At 49.4% G+C, this 23,640-nt stretch overlaps 2 protein-coding genes across 2 annotated transcripts in view; both read left to right on the top strand.

Annotated features, from left to right (window-relative positions):
- The window catches only part of COMMD7 (COMM domain containing 7), a 42,058-nt gene extending 36,358 nt beyond the window's left edge, over positions 1-5,700 (top strand). Inside the window, exon 9 of the mRNA XM_059406782.1 lies at positions 5,545-5,700. Within this exon, the coding sequence (XP_059262765.1) occupies positions 5,545-5,615 (71 nt within the window). The 3' untranslated portion in view covers positions 5,616-5,700. The remainder of the gene's footprint in view (positions 1-5,544) is intronic.
- A 9,736-nt stretch (positions 5,701-15,436) lies between these two features.
- The window catches only part of LOC132022427 (uncharacterized protein C20orf203), a 28,051-nt gene continuing 19,847 nt past the window's right edge, over positions 15,437-23,640 (top strand). Inside the window, 2 exon segments of the mRNA XM_059407683.1 lie at positions 15,437-15,452; positions 15,725-15,797. Coding sequence (XP_059263666.1) covers positions 15,437-15,452; positions 15,725-15,797 — 89 coding nt within the window.

The following is a 23,640-nucleotide window of genomic DNA, read 5'->3' as shown; positions in this document are numbered from 1 at the left end:
GTGATAAGGAATTCAGTTCTTCAGAAAAGCAACCTGCATTTTATGTCCCAAGTAAGGGTACATTGGGGTTTGAGTGATGGGAAGTAAGAAGAACATGAATATCATCTCCATTTGAGAAACATGGGCTTAACGTCTGAGCGCATGTGTGACCCGGGGCAAGTCCTCACTGTGGACCTCAGTTTTCCTTTGTGGGAGGATTGGCTCAGGATCTGTGTCTGCCGAGGTATCCTGGCAGCCTCTAGCTATCCATACATAAACTGAAGATAAAGAAGTGTCCTCCACCGGCGTGGCTGTGACAGTGAAAATCTTTTGGAAGCCATGTCACTGATGTTTGTTCATAATTGAGTGAAGTTGTTGCTGTTCTTGACTCTACTATTGTCCCCAGGGCAAGCAACCGGTAAATACCGATTTACCAAGGCTGAGCTGGCCTTATTTCATGTTGGTCTCATTCGTCTTTGACCCAGGAGGAAAGTGTAAAGTGGGTAGGAGGGAGGCAGGAGGGAGGAGGCAGGAGGCAGTGTCGTTGTGTAGCTGGCTTTAGGACAGAGGTTGGGGTGAGGCCAGGAGCTGGGCGCTGGGAAGGTGTCATTTTTTATGAATGATTTCCTGACAGGTAGAGAGGCTGACTCAGCGGGCAGCCTCCCGCAGACTGGTGTGTGGGGCCTGCTTTTCCGGAGCCCAATACTAATCTGCCTGGGGCAGCTGGCTCCTGGGAAGGAAGGGCCCTCCCGCTCGGTGGGGAGGGCAACTGTGCATCTTTGGCGGTTTTTCTACCCCAGAGCTTTTCTTAGCCCATCCACTGTGGGCCGTGGGGGAAGCAGCAGGACCCACCAGGCCTCTCTCCTCCTCCTCCTTTCTTTTTCTTTTCCTTCCCCCGCTCCTCCCCATCGTGCTCCTCCTCAGAGGCCTGCCGTCAGCAGCTTTCAGCTCCAGTGCCTGCCTCGCTCCCTTGCCGCTCTCAGCAGCCTTGTGTCTGTGGGCGGTGGGGTGGGGGTGGAGGGGGTTGGGGGCGGGGGAGAGGAGGGCTGCTCCTTGAGAGCCCCTCTGCCCAGCAGGCCTCTACAGCCAGGAGGTTCTTGAGGGTACAGGAGAGAGGGGGCTGAACTCTCAGGAAACCAAAGAGACAGAGCGAGGAGGGATTCTGCCTTCACATCCACGCACCAGCCCTTGGGAGCTTTCTCCTTAGAGAATTCCCTGACAGGCTCTGTCATCTCCCCGAGGTCAGAGAAACCATTCCAGAGAGAAGCCCTGTGCTCATGGCCAGCGTGGGAGGATTTTCAAGCCTGCCTCAGAGTCTGGGCAGAAGATGTGTGTCTCTGAGCTTGGGAAAATGAGGAAGAGGGGGAAGGGAATCTGTGGAATGTCTGACCACCTACTAGGCACCAGGAAGGATTGCCAGGGGCCCAGGTAGAACATTCCATCCAGTACAACATTAAGAAGCTGTTGTTATTCCCACCCACCCCACCCCCATTTTACAGATGAGGAAACAGGCTCAGAGAGGGGAATTCATTTGCTGAACAACACACAGTAATTGAGTGGGGAAGTGAGGCTTCAAACCTGTCTGCCTAGCCCTAAAGCCATTCCTTAACCTCACTCCCTCTGGGAGGGAAGACCTGTGAAGGTGAATTTGGAGGAAGAGCCCCTCCTGCTGGGTGCCACAGAGGATGGGATGGGGAGAATCCAGGATTTGTATCTAACTTCCTGTGTGATCTTGGGCAAACTACGCCTTCTTTCTGTGCCTCGTTACCCCATCTGTACCAGAAAGGGTTTAAACTAGGTGTTGTTGAGATCCCTGCTAGTGCCAGCATTTTCCTTTTGAAATCACCCTCCCAAGGCCCAGAGCTTTGCAGAGGGCCAGACACTAGCTACTAGAGTCCCTTCCCGTGGGTCTTCCGCTCTTCCTTCAAGGCTTGTTCAACTCAGGAAGGGAAAGGCACTGCTGGTAAGTGGAAGCTGAGTTCTAACCATCCCGTTTGCCTGAAATGTCTGCATGACCTTGGGCAAGTCACGAAGCCCCAGCCTCAGAGAACAGGGTCCATGACCCACATCCAGCCTCCGTCCTAAAGGCTCAGGGGAGCTAAGATGCCAAGTGCTCTGGGACCCTCTAGAAGGAGGAGCCCCTGGTTCCTCCCTCTCAGGTGTTGATTAGATCGGGCCTGCTGTAATTATCAACATTTGGAAGCAATTTGCAGCCGGCTGCAGGCAGTAGGGGGTGGAGGGGAGGGGGCAGCCTCTGGAGAGCCTAGAAAATCTAGTTGCTGAGGAGCATCTGGGTCAAGGTCTTCTCCTCCCAGGCTTGTCTGCAGGCTGAGTCAGGCCTGCCCCCTCCCCCTGGTCTTGGTGGCATACCCCTGAAAAGAGGCGCCGCCTTGCCAGCTGAGAGCGGCTGGAAGTAGCAAGGGCGGCTAGTGATGCTGGAAACAAAATGGAACAAGCTCGCAAGTTGAAACACTTCAGTTTCCTGGAAGTCCTGGTCAGTGGGGCTGTACTTGGGGGGAACATCTCTGGAACCAGCGTGCCAGCTTCCTCCTTCCATACCTGCCCTCACTGCCTGGGGCCCCATGGGCAAGTTGCTCCTTTCTATGTGCCTCAATTTTCCCAGCTCTAAAATGGAAGCAATTCCAGGGCCCTTGGCTGGCTCAGTCAGTGGAGTACGTGACTCTTGATCTCAGGGTCATGAATTCAAGCCCCACCTTGGGCATAAAGCTTACTTTAAAAAAAATAATAAACAAATGGGAGCAATTCCTACTCTGGGGCTGTTAGAGGCATACATGAAGCCAGGTGTGTGTGCTTGGCACCCACAGTGAGCCAGCCAGTGACAGCGCTTGCTGCTGAGGGTGTCTGTTCTTGTTGGTGTCACACCCGTCGCATTACGCTGGACTCTGTCCCTGGATAGAGGTGGCTGTCTCCTTCGCCCCCACCTGCAGCACCTTGATGGGACTTCATCTGATCAGCTGCACTGCACTCACTGCTGTAAGCGTCTGTCTCCCAGCTAGACCCTGAGTTCCTGTAATCCTAGTGCCCGGCACCCCACAGCTGACACCCATTATTGTTGGATGGATGCTTTGACAGTCTCTGCAGTGGGAGTTGGGGAGGTGGGGAGGCAGGGAGGTGGGGAGGCAGGGCTCTTCCCCATGCTTCTGAGCCTCAGGGTCTGGCTCTCAGCTTCCCCTCACTTTCCTGAGCTTCTCTTGGGAATGTGGGGCTGATGTGCACTCATTTCCAAACCACTCTCCGCCACAACTGCACCGGCACCTGGAGAGAGACCGACCCAATGGGCCTCGGGAAGGAGCCCGGCTGCAGATCTGTAGTTCGTGCACTTCCTCTTCATTCACACCTGCCACATCCTGAGCTGGTGGTTTCTGTCCCTCTGTGGGAGCTGATAAACTGGGGCTGTGGGGTGCCCAGAGCCACTCCTATCACACCCCTCCCCAGCATCGTAGAAGGCCCCAAACCTGCGAGGTACTTGGTATGTGGTTGCTGGATCCGTGGTCATGGGTGAGGTTTTCTTGCTCAGGCACCGACTGATAAGGTAGATAGGAGAATATGTAAGTAACATCCTTCAAATTGGAAAGCCGGGGGGTGGACAAAGGACCCACATCAGGTGACTCAGACCTGTTTGAATAGAGGGTTGGGTGGGTTGGGTATCTAACTAGCTTTAGGTCCATGTGCAGCACACCTAGTTCTGTGCCTTGGTTTCTCTATCTGCCTGGCAATCCCGCACAATCCAGCTTCCGCTTCCGCTTCTCCTCTTGCTTCCGGTCCTGCCAGCCTCTCCATCACTCCGTCAGCTGCCCTGGTGTCCTGTGGCCACCCAGGCTACCTCCTCCTCCTTAGGCAGGCCTCATCTCTAGTGTTCCTTTCCCCCAGGAGGCCTCCACATCTCCTCATTCCCATGGCTCTTTATGTCACTTGACATCAGGTCCAACAATATACTTAACGTGTTCCCTCTTTCGCTGTTTCTCTTCCCAGCCCAGGATTTGGTGCTGGATACAGTTTGATGAATGAATGAATGAATGAGCAGGTGTGCTAGATCCCCTGGGGCCTTGCTTACTACACCAAGTACTGCGCCTGGAAGATGGAAAGGCTAGAAGGATTTTTTTTTTTTTTTTTTGTCAAAAGACCTTCCTGTCATGCCTCTATGAGGGGTGAGGAAAGAGGGAGGCAGAAGACCAGGAAAGAGGCTGTCACTGCCTCTTTCCTCTCTGCCTCCCTCTCCTCTAGGTCTCACCCCTTCCCAAATGGGGTGTTTTCAGCTCTGAGCCCAATTCCTCATGAACTGTTATTATAAACAGCCTAGAGGCCAGGAATAAGAACGATTCTTTATTCTTTTTTCCTTTTTTTTTTTTTTAAGATTTTATTTATTTATTTGACAGAGATTACAAGTAGGCAGAAAAGCAGGCAGAGAGAGAGAGGAGGAAGCAGGCTCCCTGCTAAGCTAAGAGCCCCATGTGGGGGTCGATCCCAGGACCCTGGGATCAGGACCTTAGCTGAAAGCAGAGGCTTTAACCCACTGAGCCACCCAGGCGCCCTTCTTTTTTCCTTCTTAAAAGGAATATAGCATGGGGAAAATGCTGCTGAATAGAGGGCAGGGAAGAATGGAACATGCCTGAGCTAAGAGGGGCATGGGGTTCTCAAGACTGGGAGCTAGGGCCCAGAGAGAGACACCGCCAGAGCCCAAGAATCTTGATGTCCAGTGCAGTCGAAAAAGCGAATATAGTGGATGTCCTCTTCCAAACAGTCTGGCCCAAACTGAAAGGGAAGGCACTGCAGGAAGCACATGGAGCCTTTGCAGGGGGGAGAGGGAGCGGTGGGAGGAAAACCCAGAGCCTCTCTAGAAACTCAGAAGGAGTATCTTGTGGGAGATTGGGTTCTATGAGGAGGCATCCCTACTCCTGTCACTGGTGCCACTGTCACCTAGCTCATCTCTGAGCCCAGGGCACCAGGGCTCTGCGGGGGGCAGGGTGGGGGATGGGGGTGGGGGTGTTCTGCTGCAGAGGGTGCAGGGGTGGGAAGGAACCTCTTATCTCGGTGCTTCTGAGGGAAGTGAGGAATCCTTGCCTCGCACTCCCTGGGGTAGAGACATAATGATGTATGCCGTTAGGGGCTGGGTGATGGGAACTGTTACCCCCTGGGAGGGCCCCCTCACCCGAGGCAGACAGAAAATGCACAGATGCTCTCCCCACCAGGGAGAAGGATAGAAGGCAAGTTCACACAGGACTGGAAAGAAAGATTGCATTTACGGACATGAAAATGGGCGAAGAAGCAGGGCACAGGGGAGGCAGCAGAAGAGGTTCGAGGGTTGAGGATGCACCTGGAGTCTGAGGTCAATGCTTTATTTAGGCTACTGTGGGCCCCAGGTTCTCTCTCCCCTCTGGGCCGTCGTGCAGGGCCATGCTTTCGCCACCTATTTGTAGAAATCAGATTTATAGCATCTGTTTGCCACAATATCCCATGAAAGACCTTGTGCAAGTCAAGTTCCAAATTCTTATGGAGTGAATTCTGACCAAGGAGTTTTTTGTTTTGTTTTGTTTCCTTTTGAAGTAAGCTCTATGCCCAGTGTGGGACTTGAACTCACAGCCCTGAGATCAAGAGTCATGTGCTCTACCGACTGAACTAGCCAGGCGTCCCCTGACCAAGGAGTTTTGAGAGACGGAGACTTGGACAGAATTCATCCCAGCAGAACAATATACTATACAGGTAGAAGAGTAAGAATTTCTGTTTGTTTCTTTGGGGTAAGGGGCATTGTTTGTGAGGAAGGACAGAGAGGACGCGTAGATATTGTCATGTAGATACTGTCAGTAACAAAAGCTTCGGGGCTAAGATGAAGCGGGGCTGGCCTGTCTTTTGAGAAGGTCTGGGAATTGTCATGGGTGTTTATCACTGAAGTCCGGGCACTGTGGGCTAATCCGACGGAGCCCCTGACCCAAAGGTGCCTCCTGGTGGTTGGTTCTAAAAATACTCCCATGTGTTCTGACTTGCTCTTTCTTATTATAACAACATACCAAACAAATAAAACTGAGGTTTTTTTTCCTGAGTCCCAAACAAATAAACTCACGTACAACGTATTTTCTATAGGATAAATTCCTAGAAGCACACAGTGCAGGATTGGTGGACACAAGCATTTTAGATGTAGGCAAGTTACATCTAAACCTTTTTCCAAAAAAAAGTTTGCACCAGTTTGTGCTCCCTTTTTGGTTTATTTAAACTTAAATGAGACTGGGTAGATCACTTGCCTGAAGTGTCCTGTTCCTAAAATGAAAAGGCTGGATTAAAAAAAAAAGAAGTGTAAAGGAATCAGTCTTATTGGACAGCATGGCTCCTGCTTGACACTGAAGAGGTGGGTATCTTAGACCCATCTATGCTGAGCCGAGCTGGCAAAGGCCTGCAGGCAGTGACCTGCCCAAGGTCACATAGCTGGTGCGTCTCGGCTACCTTTGCTTCCCAGCCTGTCTGATCTCCAAACCCTTTGCTGCCTCCACTCCCTCCCTCTTGGAATGAATACTTCATTCATTCCACCAACAAACAGCCCTATGTGACTAAGGTGACCAGGCTCTCCGCTTCCTGTTGGGGGTGCCACAGTGAGCAAAAGCAGATGCACCCCTGCAAATATGAAAAATTTCACAAAGAAATGTATTCCCGCAAATGGAGCCAAATGGCCAGGGCAAGAGGCACAGATGGGAGCAGAGTGAGGAGGGGAGCCTGCAGACGGCCCAGCACGCCTCTGTCTTTATCTTACAAGCACAAGGTGACCCTGAGGGGTTTTAAGCAGGGGTGGGTGACTGAGGGAAAGAGTGAGCAGAAAGATCACAGTGTGTTTTTAAAGTGGCTGTCTGAGTCTCCCTGGCCTTCCTGTGTCCCCTGGAGCCCCACCTGGGCCTCTGGGCCCATGGGACCTGTTGTGGCCCCGGGCTCCTCCGGTGTGGGGGGCGCATGGCCGTTGAGCCCATCTCCGGCAGCGAGGTCTGAAGCCCAGGCCACTTCCGCCCTTTGCTCTCCCTGTGGTTGGCTGGTGGGGCTGAGGCATCTCGGGCCAGTGTTGAGGGGAGCAGGAGGGGCAGCGGGACCGTCCCAGGAGGGGCTGTGGGACTCCCACCTGTCGGTGGTTCTGAAGGCCCACTTCAGCCTCTTCCTGCCCTTTGTCCTAGCCCTGGGTCCAGTCAGGAGGACCTCTCTGCAGGGCTCCTTCCCACCCCCGCCCCACTTCCCTTCCCCACTTCCTTTCCCCACCTTCCTCCTAGGCTGTGAGGTGGGACTCTTTGCTACGGAGGGGTGTTGGGGCCACCAACTTCTTTTCTGGACACTCCCTTTCAGCCCCTGATCCCTGCTGCCTTCCACTCTTCCCCTTCTCTGGTCCTTTCGTGGTCTCCCAGGCCTGACGCCAGCTTCGCCTCTCAATGTCAATCAGAATCCATTTCCCACCAACAGCATTTATGGGCTCCTCCCCGGGGCCAGTTCTGGGTAGATGAGGGGTACAGAGAGCAGGTGGCACTCTGCCCTCCGGAGCCCACAGCCCAGTGAGCAGACAGCAGAGCCAGGCCTGCGTGAGCAGGAGAAGCAGCTTTCCGCACCTGTGTGTGCAGAGTGCTGTGGACCTGGGAGAAAAGGGGGAGGGAAAGGTAGTGGTCAGAGTCCCTGGCTTCCTTTCCGGGGTTTCCAACCAGAAGGCCTAGTGTGACGAGAAATTGTTGACCGGTCAGTTTGAGCAGAAAGAGAGAAGAGATCAAGACACACACACATACATTCTGGTTATTTAAAAGCTATTTAATTTGAAGGACTATTCTTTATTCTGAGACGATGACCTTCCTGTTCTTTGGGGTTTTAGTGTCCTTTCCGGGAGATACTTTGTTGTTTATTTGTTTTTTTTTTTTTTTTACTGTGGTAAAAAGCATGTAACATGAGCCCTTTCCTCTCGGGGCATTTTTAAGTGTGTGGTACAGTATTGCTAACTACTTGCACGACGCTGTACAGCTGATCTCTAATACTTACTCATCCCGTGCAACTGAAACTCTTACCCTTGACCAACAGCTTCCATTCCTCTTGTCCCCTGTCCCTGAGAACCTCCTGGAAGTGGGATGGTGCAGTATGTGTCCTTCTGTGACTGGCTAAACTCACTCAGCGTTATGTCCTCGAGATTCATCTGTGTTGTAGCATGTGTTAGGATTTCCTTCTTTTTTGATGGCCGAATTATGTTCCCTTGTATGGGTGGATCCCATTTTCATTATCTGTTCATGCATCGATGGACATGTCAGCTGTTTCTGTCTCTTGGCCGTTGTGAATAATGCTGCAATGAACACGGGAGGGAAGATACTGAGATCCTGATTACAGCTCTTTTGAATACATATCAAAAGTGGAATTGCCGGATCATATGGTAGTTCTAGTTTTAATTTTTTTCTTTTCTTTTCTTTTTTTTTTTTTTCCCCAGAGAGGGGGGTGGCTGGGGGGGGGGGGGGGTGGCTAGTGCAGAAGAAGAGAGAGAATCAGTGTAGAGCCTGATGTGGGGCTCAATCTACAACCCTGAGATCATGACCTGAGCTGGAATCAAGAGTCAGATATTTAATGCACTGAGCCACCCAGGCGCTCCTATTTTTAATTTTTTTCGAAGAACCCCCATACTGTTTTCGCTAGCAGCTGCACCACCAACAGTGCACAAGGGTTTGTTTTTTTTTTCTCCACGTCCTCCAGTGTTTGTCTCTTGTCTTCTTGATTATAGCCATCTAACACGTGTGAGGTGATAGCTCACTGTGGTTTGATAGCCATTTTCCTGATGATTAGAGACGTTGAACATCTTTTCATGTGCCATTTTTATGTCTTCTTTGGAGAAATGTCTATTTAGATCCTTTGCCCATTTATTATTATTTTTAAGATTATTTACTTATTTATTTGACAGAGAGAGAGAGATCACAAGTAGGCAGAGAGGCAGGCAGAGAGAGAGGGGGAAGCAGGTTCCCCGCTGAGCAGAGAGCCTGATGTGGGGCTCAATCCCAGGACCCTGAGATCATGACCTGAGCCGAAGGCAGAGGCTCAACCCACTGAGCCACCCAGGAGCCCCATCCTTTGCCCATTAAAAAAAAATATTTTATTTACTTATTTGGGAGAGAGAGCATGCATGCACAAGTTCAGGGAGGAGCAGAACGAGAGGGACAAACAGAGTCTGTGCTGAGCCTGAAGCCTGACGTGGGGTTTGATCTCATGACCCTAAGATCATGACCTGACCTGAAGTCAAGAGTCAGACCCTTAACTGACCGAGTCGCTCAGGCACTCCTTTGCCCATTTTTTAAATAAAATATTTTATTTACTTATTTGATAGAGAGCAAGAGAGCACAAGCAGGGGGAGTGGCAGAGGGAGAGAGAGAAACAGGCTCTTCACTGAGCAGGGAGCCTGAAGCAGGGCTCGATCGCAGGACCCTTGGATCATGACCTGAGCTGAAGGCAGACACTTAACCAACTGAGCCACCCAGCAGCCCCTACATTTGCCCATTTTCTAATCAGGTTTTTTGTTTGTTTGTTTTGCTATTGAGTTGTTAGGAGTTCCTTTTGTATTTTAGATATTGATGGTTTGCAAATATTTTCTCTCATTCTGTAAGTCATCTTTAATTTTGTTGATTGTTTCTTTCTTTTTTTAAAAAAATTTTTTAAAAATAGGATTTATATCCAGCATGGGGTTTGAACTCATGATCCTGAGATCAAGAGTCATATACTCCACCAACTAAACCAGCCAGGTGCCACCAGTTGACTGTTTCTTTTGTCTGGCAGAAATTTCTTAGTTCAATTCAGTCCCACTTGTCTATTTTTGCTTTTGTTGTCTGTACTTTTGGTGTCATATCCAGGAAATCATTGCCAACACCAGTGTTATGAAGCTTTTCTCTTATGTGTTCTTCTAGGATTATATAGTTTCAGGGACTACATTTAAGTCTTCAATCCATGTTGAGTTGGATTTATCTTTATTTTTATTTTAGAGAGAGAGAGCAGCCAGAGGGAGGGGCGGAAGGAGAGGGGGAGAGAGAATCTTAAGCAGGCTCCGTGCTCAGTGGGGAGCCTGATGCAGGGCTTAGCCGCAGAACCCTGAGATCATGACCTGAGCTGAAATCAAGGGTTGGACACTAAGCAGACTGAACCACTCAGGTGCTCCATGTTGAGATGATTTTTGTGTGTGATAACATAAGGGCCCAGTTTCATTCTTTTGCATGTGAATATCTGGTTTTCCCAGCACCATTTGTTATTTGGTTTTAGGGCCTTCCTTGGCAGAATAACAAATGTTCAATCCTTTGCAGGTTCCCAGCGTTTCTTTAGAAATGTTACTGGTCTGTGAAATCTTGTGAACCAGACTTTCATAATTTGTTATAATGTCCAATTATAGTTTATAACTTAGGATGTGTGATCCAGTGTGCATATAGTTCTTATGAGATGAATGGGTCAGTCTAGAATATTTCAGAAAACCTGGGCTGTAGGGCCCATGTCCTTGGAGGCCACATCCCAGTCTGACTGACAGTTATTTCCTTATTTCCTTTTCCTCACCTTGAAGTTGATTTTACAGAGTAGGTGCTCAGTTAACATTTGATTGCCTCTGTGCACAGCCAGGGGTGCTGAGATCAGAGAAGTAAAGCCCTCTGCTCACATCACAGAGCAAGGCAGGCAGGACAGGGAGGGGCTCCCCCAGTTCTTAGGCCAGCACTGTTTTGACTCTGCTGTAGTTGACCTGTGGCTCTGCCTGTATTGAATAATGTTTTCTTCCCCTGTGGGCCAGACTGGTTGAGAAAGAGCTTTTTACGAATGGGAAAGACTCAATTTTGTAGAGATGAGGCTTGAACCATCTCAGTGTCCCCCCACCCCACGCCCCCCAAGCTGCCAGCATGGTATCTGCCATGTGGAGAGGACATGGCAAGTGTCTAAAGGAAGGGATCACCGGCGATTTCAATTGTGGGTCAGCCTGAAGAACCAGAGAGTAGAACATTTAGATTCTGTTTCCTGCCCTGCCTTAGGTTAGATGTGATGTTGAACAGGTCCCCTCCTGTCCCTGTGCCTTAGTTGTCTCATCTGTTAATGATAAGAATAATAACAGGATGACATGTAATGAGTGCTTCCTACATGTTGGACACTGCTCAAAGCTCTGTTGTAGGGTGAAGACCCATTATCCCCTCCTGGTCGCCCCTGGGGATGGAGATATTTACACAGCCAATGTGTGATGAGGAAACAGAAGCCCAGAGGGGTCAAGTAACTAAACCAAGGTCACACAGCTAATTGGAGGGCAGCAGGGATTAGAATCCAAGCTGGCCAGCCCCAGAGACCACCTAATTACTGTATGATACTGAGCATCTAGGAGCTTTATCTTTTCTTGAGAGATTCTATAAGATGCAGAAAGCAGCAGCCATTTGGAGTCTGGGCAGCCGGCAGAAGGTTTCTGGTTGAGCTTCTTCAGGCTTATGTTAAGCAGCAACCATGCATATCTCTTCCTGGAAGGGAGGCAACTGTTGAGACAAGGTTACTGGGGAAGAATTTTGGCAGAGAGAAAAAAAGCAGATGGCAAGACCTGTCTCCCTGTCTCACGGCCTCTCCGTGGCCTCTTCTCCCTGAACCTCCCTGTGGCTGTCCACACCAAGGCACAGGCCACCTGTGGCCCTGACCTGCGCATCTTTCTGGGCACCAGTCTCATCCACTCTGGAGCCTTCTATGTGGCCAGAGTCAGCCTCGAAAGACAGCAATGGATCACATGGCACCCCTGCTTCAAGCCCTCCCGTGGCTTCTCAGAGCTCTCAGAATTAAACCCAGCGTGACCCCTGTCTACCTCTCTGACTTCATCTCCCACTGCCCTTCTACCCAGCACCCTGTAGCCCAGCAGTGCTGTCCCTGCCAGTGGCCACTGGCCACATGGGGCTGCTGAGCTCTTGAAATGTGGCCAGTCCAAATTGAGATGTTGCTTGTCCATATAAAATATGCACTGGCAGGGTGCCTGGGTGGCTCAGTCAGTTGAGCACTTGACTTCAGCTCAGGTCATGATCTCAGGGTCCTGGATTCAAGCCCCACTCTCAAGCTCTATGTCACATCCGGCTCTGCACTCTGAGCCCCTCCCTCTCCCTGCCCCTCCTCCTGCTTGTGCTCTCTCTCTCTCAAATAAGTAAATAAAATCTTTTTAAAAAATGAAATAAAATATACACTGACTCTCAAAGCAGTAGTCCAAATAATTGTATATAGATTATATGTAGAAATGATAATATTTTTTATAATTTGGAGTAACTAAAATACATTGTTAACATTAATTTCACTTTTTTAAAAAAGAGCTTATTTATTTATTTGACACAGAGCGAGAGATCGCAAGTAGGCAGAGGGGCAGGCAGAGAGAGGATGAAGCAGGCTCCCTGCTGAGCAGAGAGCCCCATGTGGGCTCGATCCCAGGACCCTGAGACCATGCATGACCGGAGATGAAGATAGAGGCTTAACCCTCTGAGCCACCCAGGCGCCCCTCACTTCTGTCTTTTCACTTTTTTATTGTGACTACTTGAAAATTGTCAGTTCCATGCATGGCTTATGTGTTATTCCTGCTGCAGCCCCCTGCCGGCCTCCAGCCCTTCCCAGCCTCAGGCAGGCAGGGCCCATGTATCCCGCTGCTCTCCGTGGCCCCCTACAACCGCAGTCTTCTTCATGTTTGCGGTCTTTCTTCCCCAGTTCCCCCAGGGCTCTTGGTCTGGCATCTGACTCTGGCCTGGCCAGGAAGAGCCTGTGGAGGAGGGAGGGATGGATGGGAGCTGGCCCCCACCATGTTCCTCAGCCTGGAGCGGTGGGAGGGGGCGAGCTGGAGCATGTAGCTGGAGCAGGTGATCAGCATCCTCAGAGGCTCTGAGCAGAGCACAGGTGGCTGTAATAGAGGGGTTTGGGGCTTTGGGTCTTGTGTGGGGTTTTGGGAACCTGCTATGTCAGTAGGACCAGGGGCATGGAGCCTCCCCAGGCTTCATCACAAGAACTCAGTTGGCACGGGGTGCCTGGGTGGCTCAGATAGTTGAGCCCCTGCCTTTGACTCAGGTCATGATCTCTGGGTTCTGGGGCCCCACATGGGGCTCCTGGCTCAGCGGGGAGCCTACTTCTCCCTCTCCCTCTGCCTCTTCCCCTGCTCATGCGTTCTCTCTTACTCTCTCAAATGAATTAAAAAAAAAAAAAAAAAAAACTTAAAAAAAAAAAAGAACTCATTTGGCAGCCTGGGTCAGTGGCCATGTGCCAGGCCCTCGGGAAGTGCCAGAGCAGCCGACGTGGATTTGGGCTTTGCTGGGGCACCCCAGAGTCCCTTACAGCCTGGCTGCTAACCACATGATGACCTTCGGAGGTCACGCAGTTCCCCTCTAAGTGGGGACTGGCTCCCTGCCCAGAGCCTGTGAGGACCAGAGGGAGGGCTCTCTGTCCAGCATCAGCAGGGTACAGTACAGGCCATGTAGGTATTCGGGTCATCCGAAGGTCCTTGTGACCAGCTCCCCCTTCATGCTGTCAGCCACCTTTGCAAGACCCTGGCCACAGTGGCAATGGAAACAATGCATGGCTTTAGCTCCTGAGCCAGGGCCCCCTGCTCCAGGAGGATCACCCAGCCATCACCTCATGCTGTTTTCACCCTGAGGACCCTGACTTGAGCAGCATCTGGAAGAGGAAGAGATACCACCATTTCTATGAAAAGGGCCTGTGGGTTTTAATTGACCGCAGGCTCAGAGTGAGCCAACGGGTGACCTGATTGCTAAAATAGCCCAGGAGAAGGGCGGAAGCTTCCAGAACAGGGAGGGGGAGGCTAGGATCTCAGCTGGAAGGAAGTGAGGGCACCATTCTTGGAACCCGCCCAAATCCACAGCCCCAGTGAGCAGGGAGGTCCCTTTCTGGAAACTCTGCTTTAGTCCAGCTCCTTTGGGTGAGAATGGGGCGAGACGGGAGGGGGCAGCACAGGAGGTAGTTCCTAGAGCACAGTCACCCGGGAGGGTGGATGCAGGCCAGCACCCCCGGGCTTCACCCCACAGGTTAGAAGAAACCCAAGCCTGGAGGTCAGAAGCCCAGGGAGACCCGTTGGGTCTGGTGCTCCAGTCCCACGTGGGGAAGCCGAGAGCCAGCCTAAGGCCGCGGTGGGAGGGTGACACAGGTCAGTGCTCCTCCAGCCTTCCTGCTGCACTCAGCAGCTCTGAAAGAAATGCAAAGAACAAAGAAGATGACTTCTCTCATGCAGCAGATAATGAATGCTCTGATTCTCAGCCCCTGAGAGCATCAAATCCCAGTGTCCCTGGCCAGGAAATTTACAACCTGCCATTGACCCTTCTGAAAGGCCCGGGCAAGGCAGTGTCCCCTTGCCGGTTCCTCCACAGGCAGAGATGGCCGGTGAATCCCACAACCTCTGTGCCGGCTGTCCTCAGCTCCGGTGGCCTGGCCAGGGTCCCGCAGCTCTGGTCAGTGCTGGACTGGTCAGTGAGGACAGAGCCCAGAGGCTACCCAGCTCTGTGTGGAGGGTGGGCGGAGGTGGAGGGAATGAGCCTGGGCAAGGGCAACCCCTCCCCTGCCTTTCTCTTTTATGTCTAATGATAAAAGCAATTCATACTCACGGTAAAATTTGGAAACTACAAAAAGGTGCAAAGGAGAAAATGAAAGTCATCTGTCATCTCACTGCCCAGAGATAACTGTCATTGCTATTTTGTTGTATTTCTCTCCAGTAATGTTCTTCTATGTGGATCATACATATGCATATAAGTATATATTTTAATTGTAATATTCTCTAGAGCTGGCTCCCCCCTCCCCCGACATTATATGGTGAATATTTTCTCACAGTGTTAACATTTCCTTTAAAGTTACTTAATGGCTTTATAATATTGTCTTAATAATTTATTTAGCTATTCTCCTACTATTTTTTTTTTCATTTTCCTACCTAGTTTGACTCTTTTTTTTTTTTTTTTTTTTTTTTAAAACCAAGGGGATTTGGCAGTTTTAAAAATTCCTCTTAGTGGTGACTGGGTGGCTCTGTCGGTTGAGTGTCTGACTCTTGGTTTCTGCTCAGACCGTGATCTCAGGGTCGTGAGATCGAGCCCCACACTGGGCTCCATGCTAGGTGTGGAACCTGCTTGAGATTTTCTTTCTCCCTCTGCTTCCCCTTCCCCCCACCCCACACGTGCACTCTCTCATGCTTTCACTCTCTGTCTCAGAAAATACCCCAGGGCGCCTGGGTGGCTCAGTGGGTTAAAGCCTCTGCCTTCAGCTCAGGTCATGATCCCAGGGTCCTGGGATCAAGCCCCACATGGGGCTCTCTGCCCAGCAGGGAGCCTGCTTCCTCCTCTCTCTGACTGCCTCTCTGCCTACTTGTAATCTCTGTCTGTCAAATAAATAAATAAAATCTTAAAAAAAGAAAAAGGAAGAAAAAGAAAACACCCCAAACATTTAAAATTCCACTTAAAAATATAAATCATCCAGCTTTTTGGCTGCTGAGATGGAGCAGTTCCAAGGTACCCTCTCTGCCATTCACACTGAGAGGGGCCCATCAGTTTCACAGCTCAGGTGACATCTGGAAACACAAACGCAAAAACAAAACCAAGTTGGAGGTTGCTTAGGAAAGGAGCTTCCCTCTGTGGGCTGTAAACGTGCCACTCCTTATGCATGTGAGCCTGGCGTGTGAGCTGGTGGAGAGGACCGACCAATCCTGGTTCCCATTTTGCCTGTGCATAAGCTGGGGTGATCTTGGGCCATCCTTCCACTGCCCCATTTCTCCCTTTCCCAGGCTGTGATATGGACCTAATGTCGGAGGCGCTGGACCCAATCGCCAAAATGCTACCTCTGAGCTGGGACTGTCGGTAGGGAGCCAGAGGGACAAAGGTGTGGTGAGGCCTGGCTCGCCTTGGGCAAGTGGCCTTCCACTTGGTGAGAGTTGTTGTGCCCCCACCCCCAGGAGTTGGTGGCTACACCCTGAATGGGTGGCCCCTGTTGACTTTCCAGTTGGCCAGACCCCTCCGAACAGCTCTGGCCTGCCCAGGGCCTTGATTTAGTTCCTAGGGAAGGCACTAGTTGGGTTTCCCTGCCCTTTCTGGATCCCTGTTCAGCAGCCCAGAACCAGGCCTAAGTAGGACCTTGAAGAACCCCTGGAGAAATTTCCCATTGTGTTCAGGACTGAAGGGGGATGCAGGCAGGGTTCCTGGAGGGCTGGGGCTGGAAACCACTAGAGTCTAGGCTCCAGGAGGGCAGGAGCCTTGTGCTTCTCATTACATGCTGCCCTCAGCATCCAGCTGTGGGTCTGGCCCACAGTATGCCCTTAGCAAATACTAATACACTCTGGTAAGTGGTGGTCTATTGCTGCCTCAGTTTCCCTTTCTTTCTTTCTTTTTTTTTTTTTTTAAGATTTTATTTATTTATTTGCCAGAGACAGAGGGAGAGAGAGCGAGGGAGCACAGGCAGACAAAGAGGCAGGCAGAGGCAGAGGGAGAAGCAGGCTCCCTGCCGAGCAAGGAGCCTGATGTAGGACTCCATCTCAGGACCCTGGGATCATGACCTGAGCCGAAGGCAGCTGCTTAACCAACTGAGCCACCCAGGCGTCCCTCAGTTTACCTTTCTGTTCTGCTCGGCCAAGAGCTCTGTGAGAGCACAAATGGGACTGGTTTGCCTGAGTTCTCAGTGCCCAGCAAGACACTGGCATGTAGAGAGGGTCCATGAATGCATAAGCAGATCATAAATGATTGATGAATATGGGGTGCCTGGGTGGCTCAGTGGGTTAAAGCCTCTGCCTTTGGCTTGGGTCATGGTCCCAGGGTCCTGGGATCGAGCCCTGCGTCGGGCTTTCTGCTCTGCGGGGAGCCTGCTTCCCCCTCTCTCTCTGTGTCTGTCTCTCTGCCTACTTGTGATCGCTTTCAAGTGAATAAATAAAATCTTAAAAAAAAAAAAAAGATTGATGAATAAGTTATGCCCGAAGACAGTCAGAGCTCAGGAGGCAAGCCCTCCCTTCTCCCTACCTCCTCTCCATAGTAGGTCCTTACCCTCCCTCTGAAGGGTCCCAGATGATCCCTTCCTCTGTCCTTCCTTGGTTGAAGTTGGCCACCAGGAACCTCTGACTGTGTGACTTTGGGCAAGTCACTCCACCTCTCTGAGCCCCATTGCCTCTTCGGTAAAATGAGGCAGATATGATGCATTGAAAGGGCTTTGTGAGGGTCGTGCCAGGTTGCATAGCCTAACCGATGCATGGCAGGAGGTGGGTACCCAAGAAGCAGCCACTTACATTGCCAGTGGTGCGGCCCTGTATCCGTGACGAGCTCCCCGACATTGCGACCACCTGACTATTGGAGGGGCCTGGGCTAATCTTGGACTGGGGCTACCTGAGGGGGCCACGGAGTGTTACAGATCCCCTGAGACCCCAGCAGCTGTCCCTGGCATTTTGCCCTTGGCTCTGTCATTCACTGTCCTTTTCCCTGCTGGGAAGACACACACTGTAGCTGGCCGGCGGGGGTGGGGGGGTGCGGGCGGGGCTCTGCTGGGAGGCAGACCCGCTGCTCTCCTGACGCCCCTGGGGCGGGAAGGGAAGCTGACTGTGCTGCCAGGAGAGCTTTCCCACCTGGCTGCCCTGGCCCGTGCAGGGCAGGCCCCCAGGGTCCTCTTGGCTTGCCACTCAGCTCTCCAGATCTCCAGTCTCCAGGCTTTAAAAGGGGGAGAAGACTTACAGGTTTGATGAGAGGAACAAGTGAAACACCGCACTTTCACTGCTGCTGTGCAAGCTCCCAAGGCTGCAGTACTACTAACTTGACTAGGAGCCAGTCCGTGGCCTTGGGGGCGGGGGAAATGGCGTGGGGGTGGGGTGGGGTGCATGCCTGTGGACGCTTGCAGCTGGGGGAGGGTCCACCAGCTGTTGCTGCTGAGTGTCTCTGGCTCTGCATCTGGCCCTCCCACATAGTCGCTGTGGGACACAGACAGGTGACTTCCCTGTCTCAGCCTCAGAGTCCTCCTCCACAGAATGTGGGCAGCCACCCTCCTGGATTCCTGGGAGAACCCCTGGGGCTACGCATGCCAAGTCTAGCCTCAGCTGCTGTGACAGCCCCAGGCACCTGGGCTTCCCAGCACCTGGGCTTCCCAGCACCTGGGCGCAGTCACCTGGGCTCCCTGGACCTCAGTTGGCCCATCTGTGCTATAAAGATGATCACACCCATGGCTTCAGATCATTGGGATGGTTTCATAAGCCAACCACGGAAGCCACCTAGCACAAGTGGTCAGCATACAGAAGGCACTCATTAGCTCGTTATCATGGGGTTCTGTGCTGCTAGTAGCAAAGCCAGCCAAATGAGACCCTGCTCCTTGCCCAGGGCTTCTCCCTCTGGCCTGCCATAGGAGGCTGGTGTGGATGGGAGCACAGTGACCTGCCTCAGGTTTGCCAGGCCAGAACTGCAATCCCAGTGTCTGGAGCACAGAGTGGTGGTGGTGGTGGGGGTGGGGGTAGGGGGGATGGCTGAGTCTCCAGGAAGCTGTGGTGGAGGCTGGGCCTTGGGGATTCAGCTAAGCCCTGGGGAGGCCAAGCAGAGGATGACTCTTGGGCTTGTCCTGAATGTGCCTCTGTGTCATCTCCCCGTGCCCCAGGTCCACTGTTCTGCCCACACAATGGCAGAGCTCCAAGGGGTTGCCCCAAAACAGACACACAGCTTTATTGTGTTTTTCTAGCTATGAAAGTATTTCTTGTTCACTGCAGAAAAAAAATTGCAAAAATTCAGAAATACGTAAATTAAGAACACCCCAAATCCCAAACTTCCAGAGGTTTTTGTGCATATATACATATGGATATCGATTGTTTTTACAAGAATTGAATCTTATGATGCTTGCTTTAAAACTTGAAATGAGTATACTTGATTTTTAACTATTTTGTTGCAAAATATGACATAGAAAGACCATATAAAATAATTGTTTATTTGGAACCACTGCCCAGTGACGAACTCTGCCAGCCACCCTAACCCGCGGTATGCCCCCTTCCCTGACCTCCCCACAAAAAGTTACTGTGCTCCTGACTTTTTTCTTTTTTAAATAATCTCTTCTCCCAACATGGGGCTTGAACTCATGACCCTGAGATCAAGAGTCACATACTCTACTGACTGAGCCAGCCAGGTGCCCTCCTCCTTTTTTTTTCTTTTTTTAAAGTAAGCTCTATGCCCAACATGGGGTTTGAGCTCACGACCCAGAGATCAAGACTCACAGTCCACCAACTGAGCCCAGCCAGACACCCCACTGTTATCATGACTTTAAAGGTCATCACTTATCACCCAGTGTGAATCCCTAGATACTATAATTTTGTCTAAAAAAATCTGTCTTTTAAGTCCCTTTTAATCTATAGATTTTTTAAAAATTTCATTGATTTTTAAAAAAAAGATTTTTTATTTATTTGACAGAGAAAGAGAGAGAGCATAAGCAGGGGGAGCAGCAGTTTGAGGGAGAGGGAGAAGCAGGCTCCCTGCTGAGCAAGGACCCTGGGATCATGACCTGAGCCACCCAGGTGCCCCTATAGTTTTATTTTTTAAACTTTTTTGTTTTTATTTTTTTTTATTTTTATTTTTTTTTAAAGATTTTATTTATTTATTTGTCAGAGAGAGAGAGAGAGTGAGAGCGAGCACAGGCAGACAGAGTGGAAGGCAGAGGCAGAGGGAGAAGCAGGCTCCCTGCGGAGCAAGGAGCCCGATGTGGGACTCGATCCCAGGACACTGGGATCATGACCCGAGCCGAAGGCAGCTGCTTAACCAACTGAGCCACCCAGGCGTCCCTAAACTTTTTTGTTTTTAAACTTGGAAGTATATCATAGACCTTGTCCATGTTAGTAAATGTGACTCTTGTTTTTAATCTTTTTTTTTAATGATTCCATGGTTCCATGCCAAGGTTGAACGTAATTGACTGGTTCCCCTACTGGTGGACACTTGCGGGTTACTCTCACACTTTTGCTGTTATGAACAATACTGTGATGGAAATCTTTATACATAAGTTTTTATGCACTTGAGTAATTCCTAGAAGTAATTTCTAGAATTAGAGTCATGGGTCCAAAGAATAGTGTTTTTTCTTTTATTTTTTTTATTTAAACATTTTTTTTATTATTTTTTAAAAAAAGATTTTATTTATTTATTTGATAGAGATCACAAGTAGGCAGAGAAGCAGGCAGAGAGAGAGGAGGAAGCAGGCTCCCCGCCGAGCAGAGAGCCCCATGCAGGGCTCTATCCCAGGACCCTGAGATCATGACCTGAGCTGAAGGCAGAGGCTTAACCCACTGAGCCACCCAGGTGCTCCTATTTATTTACTCTTAAAAATCTTATTTATTTGAGAGAAAGAAAGAACATGAGGAGGGGAATAGTGGGGAGTGGCAGAGGGAGAGGAGAAGCAGACTTCCCATTGAGCGGGGAGCCAGACAAGGGGGGGGGTGGTCCTTAATCCCAGGAACCCTGAGATCAGGCGCTAAGCCATAGGCAGACACTTAACCAATTGAGCCACCCAGGCACCCCATTTTTTAAAAACAATTTTATTGAGATTTGACTCGCTTGCCATACAATTCACTCATTTAAAGCATACAATTCATTAGTTTCTAGTATAGTCAGCATTGTGCAATCATCACCACATCCAATAGCATCCCATAAAGAACTCCACACCCCCCATCTCTCCCTAATCACCTCCTTCTAGCTCTAGGCAGCCACTGCTATAAAAGTGTCTGCTTTCTGTTTGTAGAGCTTTGCCCATTATGGACTCTTCATATCAATGAAATCATATAATGTGTGGTCTTTTCTGAATATAATCTGTGGTCTTTTCAGTATTTAATTCTGGGTTGTTTTTTTTTTTAAGATTTTATTTATTTGAGAGAGAGAGAGATCGTGAGAGAAAGCACGAGCCCCTGTGGGGGGCGAGGGAGAAGCAGACTCCACGCTGAGCAAGGAGCCAGAGGATTTGGGACTCAATCCCGGACCCTGAGATCATGACCTGAACTGAAGGCAGATGCTTAACTGAGCCACCGAGGCACCCCAGTATTTAATTCCTTTTTATTGCTGAATAATATTTCTGTGTGTGGAGAGACCACATTTTATTTATCCATTCATCAGTCGATGGGCACTTGGGTTGTTTCTACTTTCTTAGCTATTACGAACAATGCGTCTGTGAACATTCATGTAAATTTTGGGGTAAGTGTGTATTTTAATTTGTCTTGGATCTCTGCCTCCCTGGGTCACATGAAACTGCTGGGTCACATGGTAATTCTATTTAATCTTTTGAGAAACTCCCAGACTGTTTTTCAAGGCGGCTCCAGCATTTACCTTCCTACCAGTAGTGTGGGACGGTTCCGACTTCTCCACATCCTTGCCAACACTGTCTTTTTGAGGATAGCAAACCTAGTGTGTGCAAAGTAGCCTCTCCTGGTTTTGCTTTGCATTTCCCTGATGGCTAGTGATCTTCGGCATCTTTTCATGAGCTTATGGACCATTTGTATTATCTCCTTTGGATCCATGTTTATTCTGATTTGCCCATTTTTAAATTGGGTAATTTTCTTTAATCATTGAAAGAATTATTATTATTTTTTAAGATCATTCTATTTATTTATTTATTTATTTATTTGACAGAGAGAGAGACAGCAAAGGAGGGAACACAAGCAAGGGGAGTGGGAGAGGGAGAAGCAGGCTTCCTGCTGAGCAGGGAGCAGGACCCTGGGATCATGACCTGAGCTGAAGACAGATGCTTAACTGGGCCACCCAGACACCCCAAAAGAATTATTTATATATTTCGGTTACAGTTCCTTATCAGATACATGGTTTGCAAATATTTTCTCCCATTCTATGTTCTTTCTTTGTTTGTTTTTTTTTAATAAAGATTTTATTTATTTATTTGACAGACGGATCACAAGTAGACAGAGAGGCAGGCAGAGAGAGGGGGAAGCAGGCTCCCCACTGAGCAGAAAGCCCAATGTTGGGCTCGATCCCAGGACCCTGGGATCATGACCTGAGCTGAAGGCAGAGGCTTTAACCCACTGAGCTACCCCGGCGCCCTTCCATGTTCTTTCACTTTAATTCTTTCCTTCTTTCCTCCCTCCCTCCCTTCCTTCCTTTCTTTCTTTCTAAAAAGATCTTATTTTAAGTACTCTCTACACCCAACATGGGGCTCAAACTGACAACACTGAGACTGAGTCACATGCTCTGCCAACTGAGTCAGACAGGCACACTGTCTTTTCACTTCCTTAACAATGTCCTTTGTAGCCCAGAATTTGTTATTTTGATGATGTCCAATTTACCTGCTTTTTTTTTTTCTTTTCTGTGCTTTTGTGTCTTCTTATTGGCTGATCCTAGGTCATGAAGATTTAGGCCTATGCTTTGTTTTAAGGGTTTTATAGTTTTGGTTTTTTTTAAAGATTTTATTTACTTATTTGACACAGAGAGAGAGATCCCAAGTAGGCAGAGAGGCAGGCAGAGAGAGGGGGGAAGCAGGCTCCCCGCGGAGCAGAGAGCCCGACGTGGGGCTCAATCCCAGGACCTTGGGATCATGACCCGAGCCGAAGGCAGAGGCTTCAACCCTCTGAGCCACCCAGGCGCCCCAGGTTTTATAGTTTTAATGCGTATATTTGAGTCAAAGATCAGTTTCGAGTTAATTTTTGTGTGGGGTGTTGTAAGGAAGATGCCCAGACTCTTTTTGGCATGTGGGTATCTAATTACCCCAGCACCATTTGTTGGAAAGCTTGTCTTTTCCCCACTGAATTGTCTGGGCACTCTTGTTGAAGACCAATTGTCTGTAAGTGTGAGGGTTTATTTTTGGACTCTGATTCCATTCCATTAATCTATGCATCTATCTCTGAGCCAGTACCACACTGTTTTAATTACTGTAACTTTGTAGAAAACTTCCTCTGGGTCCTCCAACAATGTTCTTCTTTTTCTCAGTATTGTTTTGGGTGTTTGGGGTCACTTGAATTTCCATAAGAATTTTAAGATCAGCTTGTCAATTTCTGCAAAGAAGCAAGTTGGAATTTTGAGGGGGATGGGGTTGAATCTGAAGATTGATTTTGGGAGTCTTGCTATCTTAACAGTACTGGGTCTTCAGATTCGTGAACATGAGATGTTTATCCATGTATTTAGGTCTTCTTTAATTTTTTTCAACAATATTTTGTAATTTTTAGAGTATAAATTTTATACTTCTTTTGTTAAATTATTTGTAAGTGTTTTATCCTCTCTGCGGTGTAAATGAAATTAGTTTCTTAATTACATTTTTGAAGTGTTCATTGCCAAGTACCCAGAGAAACAATTGACTTTTGTATATTCATTTTGTATCCTGTATCCTTGCTGAACTCATTTATTAGTTCTAACTTTTTATGTGTAGATTCTTTAGGATTTTCTATTTACAAGATCATGCCATCTGAAACTATAGTTTTGCTTCTTCCTTTGCAATCTGGATGCTTTTATTTTCCCTTGTCTGAGTGCCCTGGCCGGAACTTCCAGCACAATGTTGAATAGAAATGGCAAGAGTGGGGGTGCCTGGTGGCTCAGTCCTTGAGTATCTGCCTTCGGCTCAGGTCATGATCCCAGCATCCTGGGATCGGGCTCCCCGCATCGGGCTTCCCGCTCAGCAAGAAGCCTCCTTTCCCTCTCCTGCTGTGTTCCCTCTCTTGCTGTGTCTCTCTGTCAAATAAATAAATAAAATATTAAAAAAAAAAAAAAGAAGTAGCAA

Source organism: Mustela nigripes, chromosome 7 (assembly GCF_022355385.1).
Source record: "Mustela nigripes isolate SB6536 chromosome 7, MUSNIG.SB6536, whole genome shotgun sequence".
Lineage (NCBI taxonomy): Eukaryota > Metazoa > Chordata > Mammalia > Carnivora > Mustelidae > Mustela > Mustela nigripes.
Note: the sequence above shows the minus strand (reverse complement) of the source record. Positions and strands in the feature narration are given on the sequence as shown.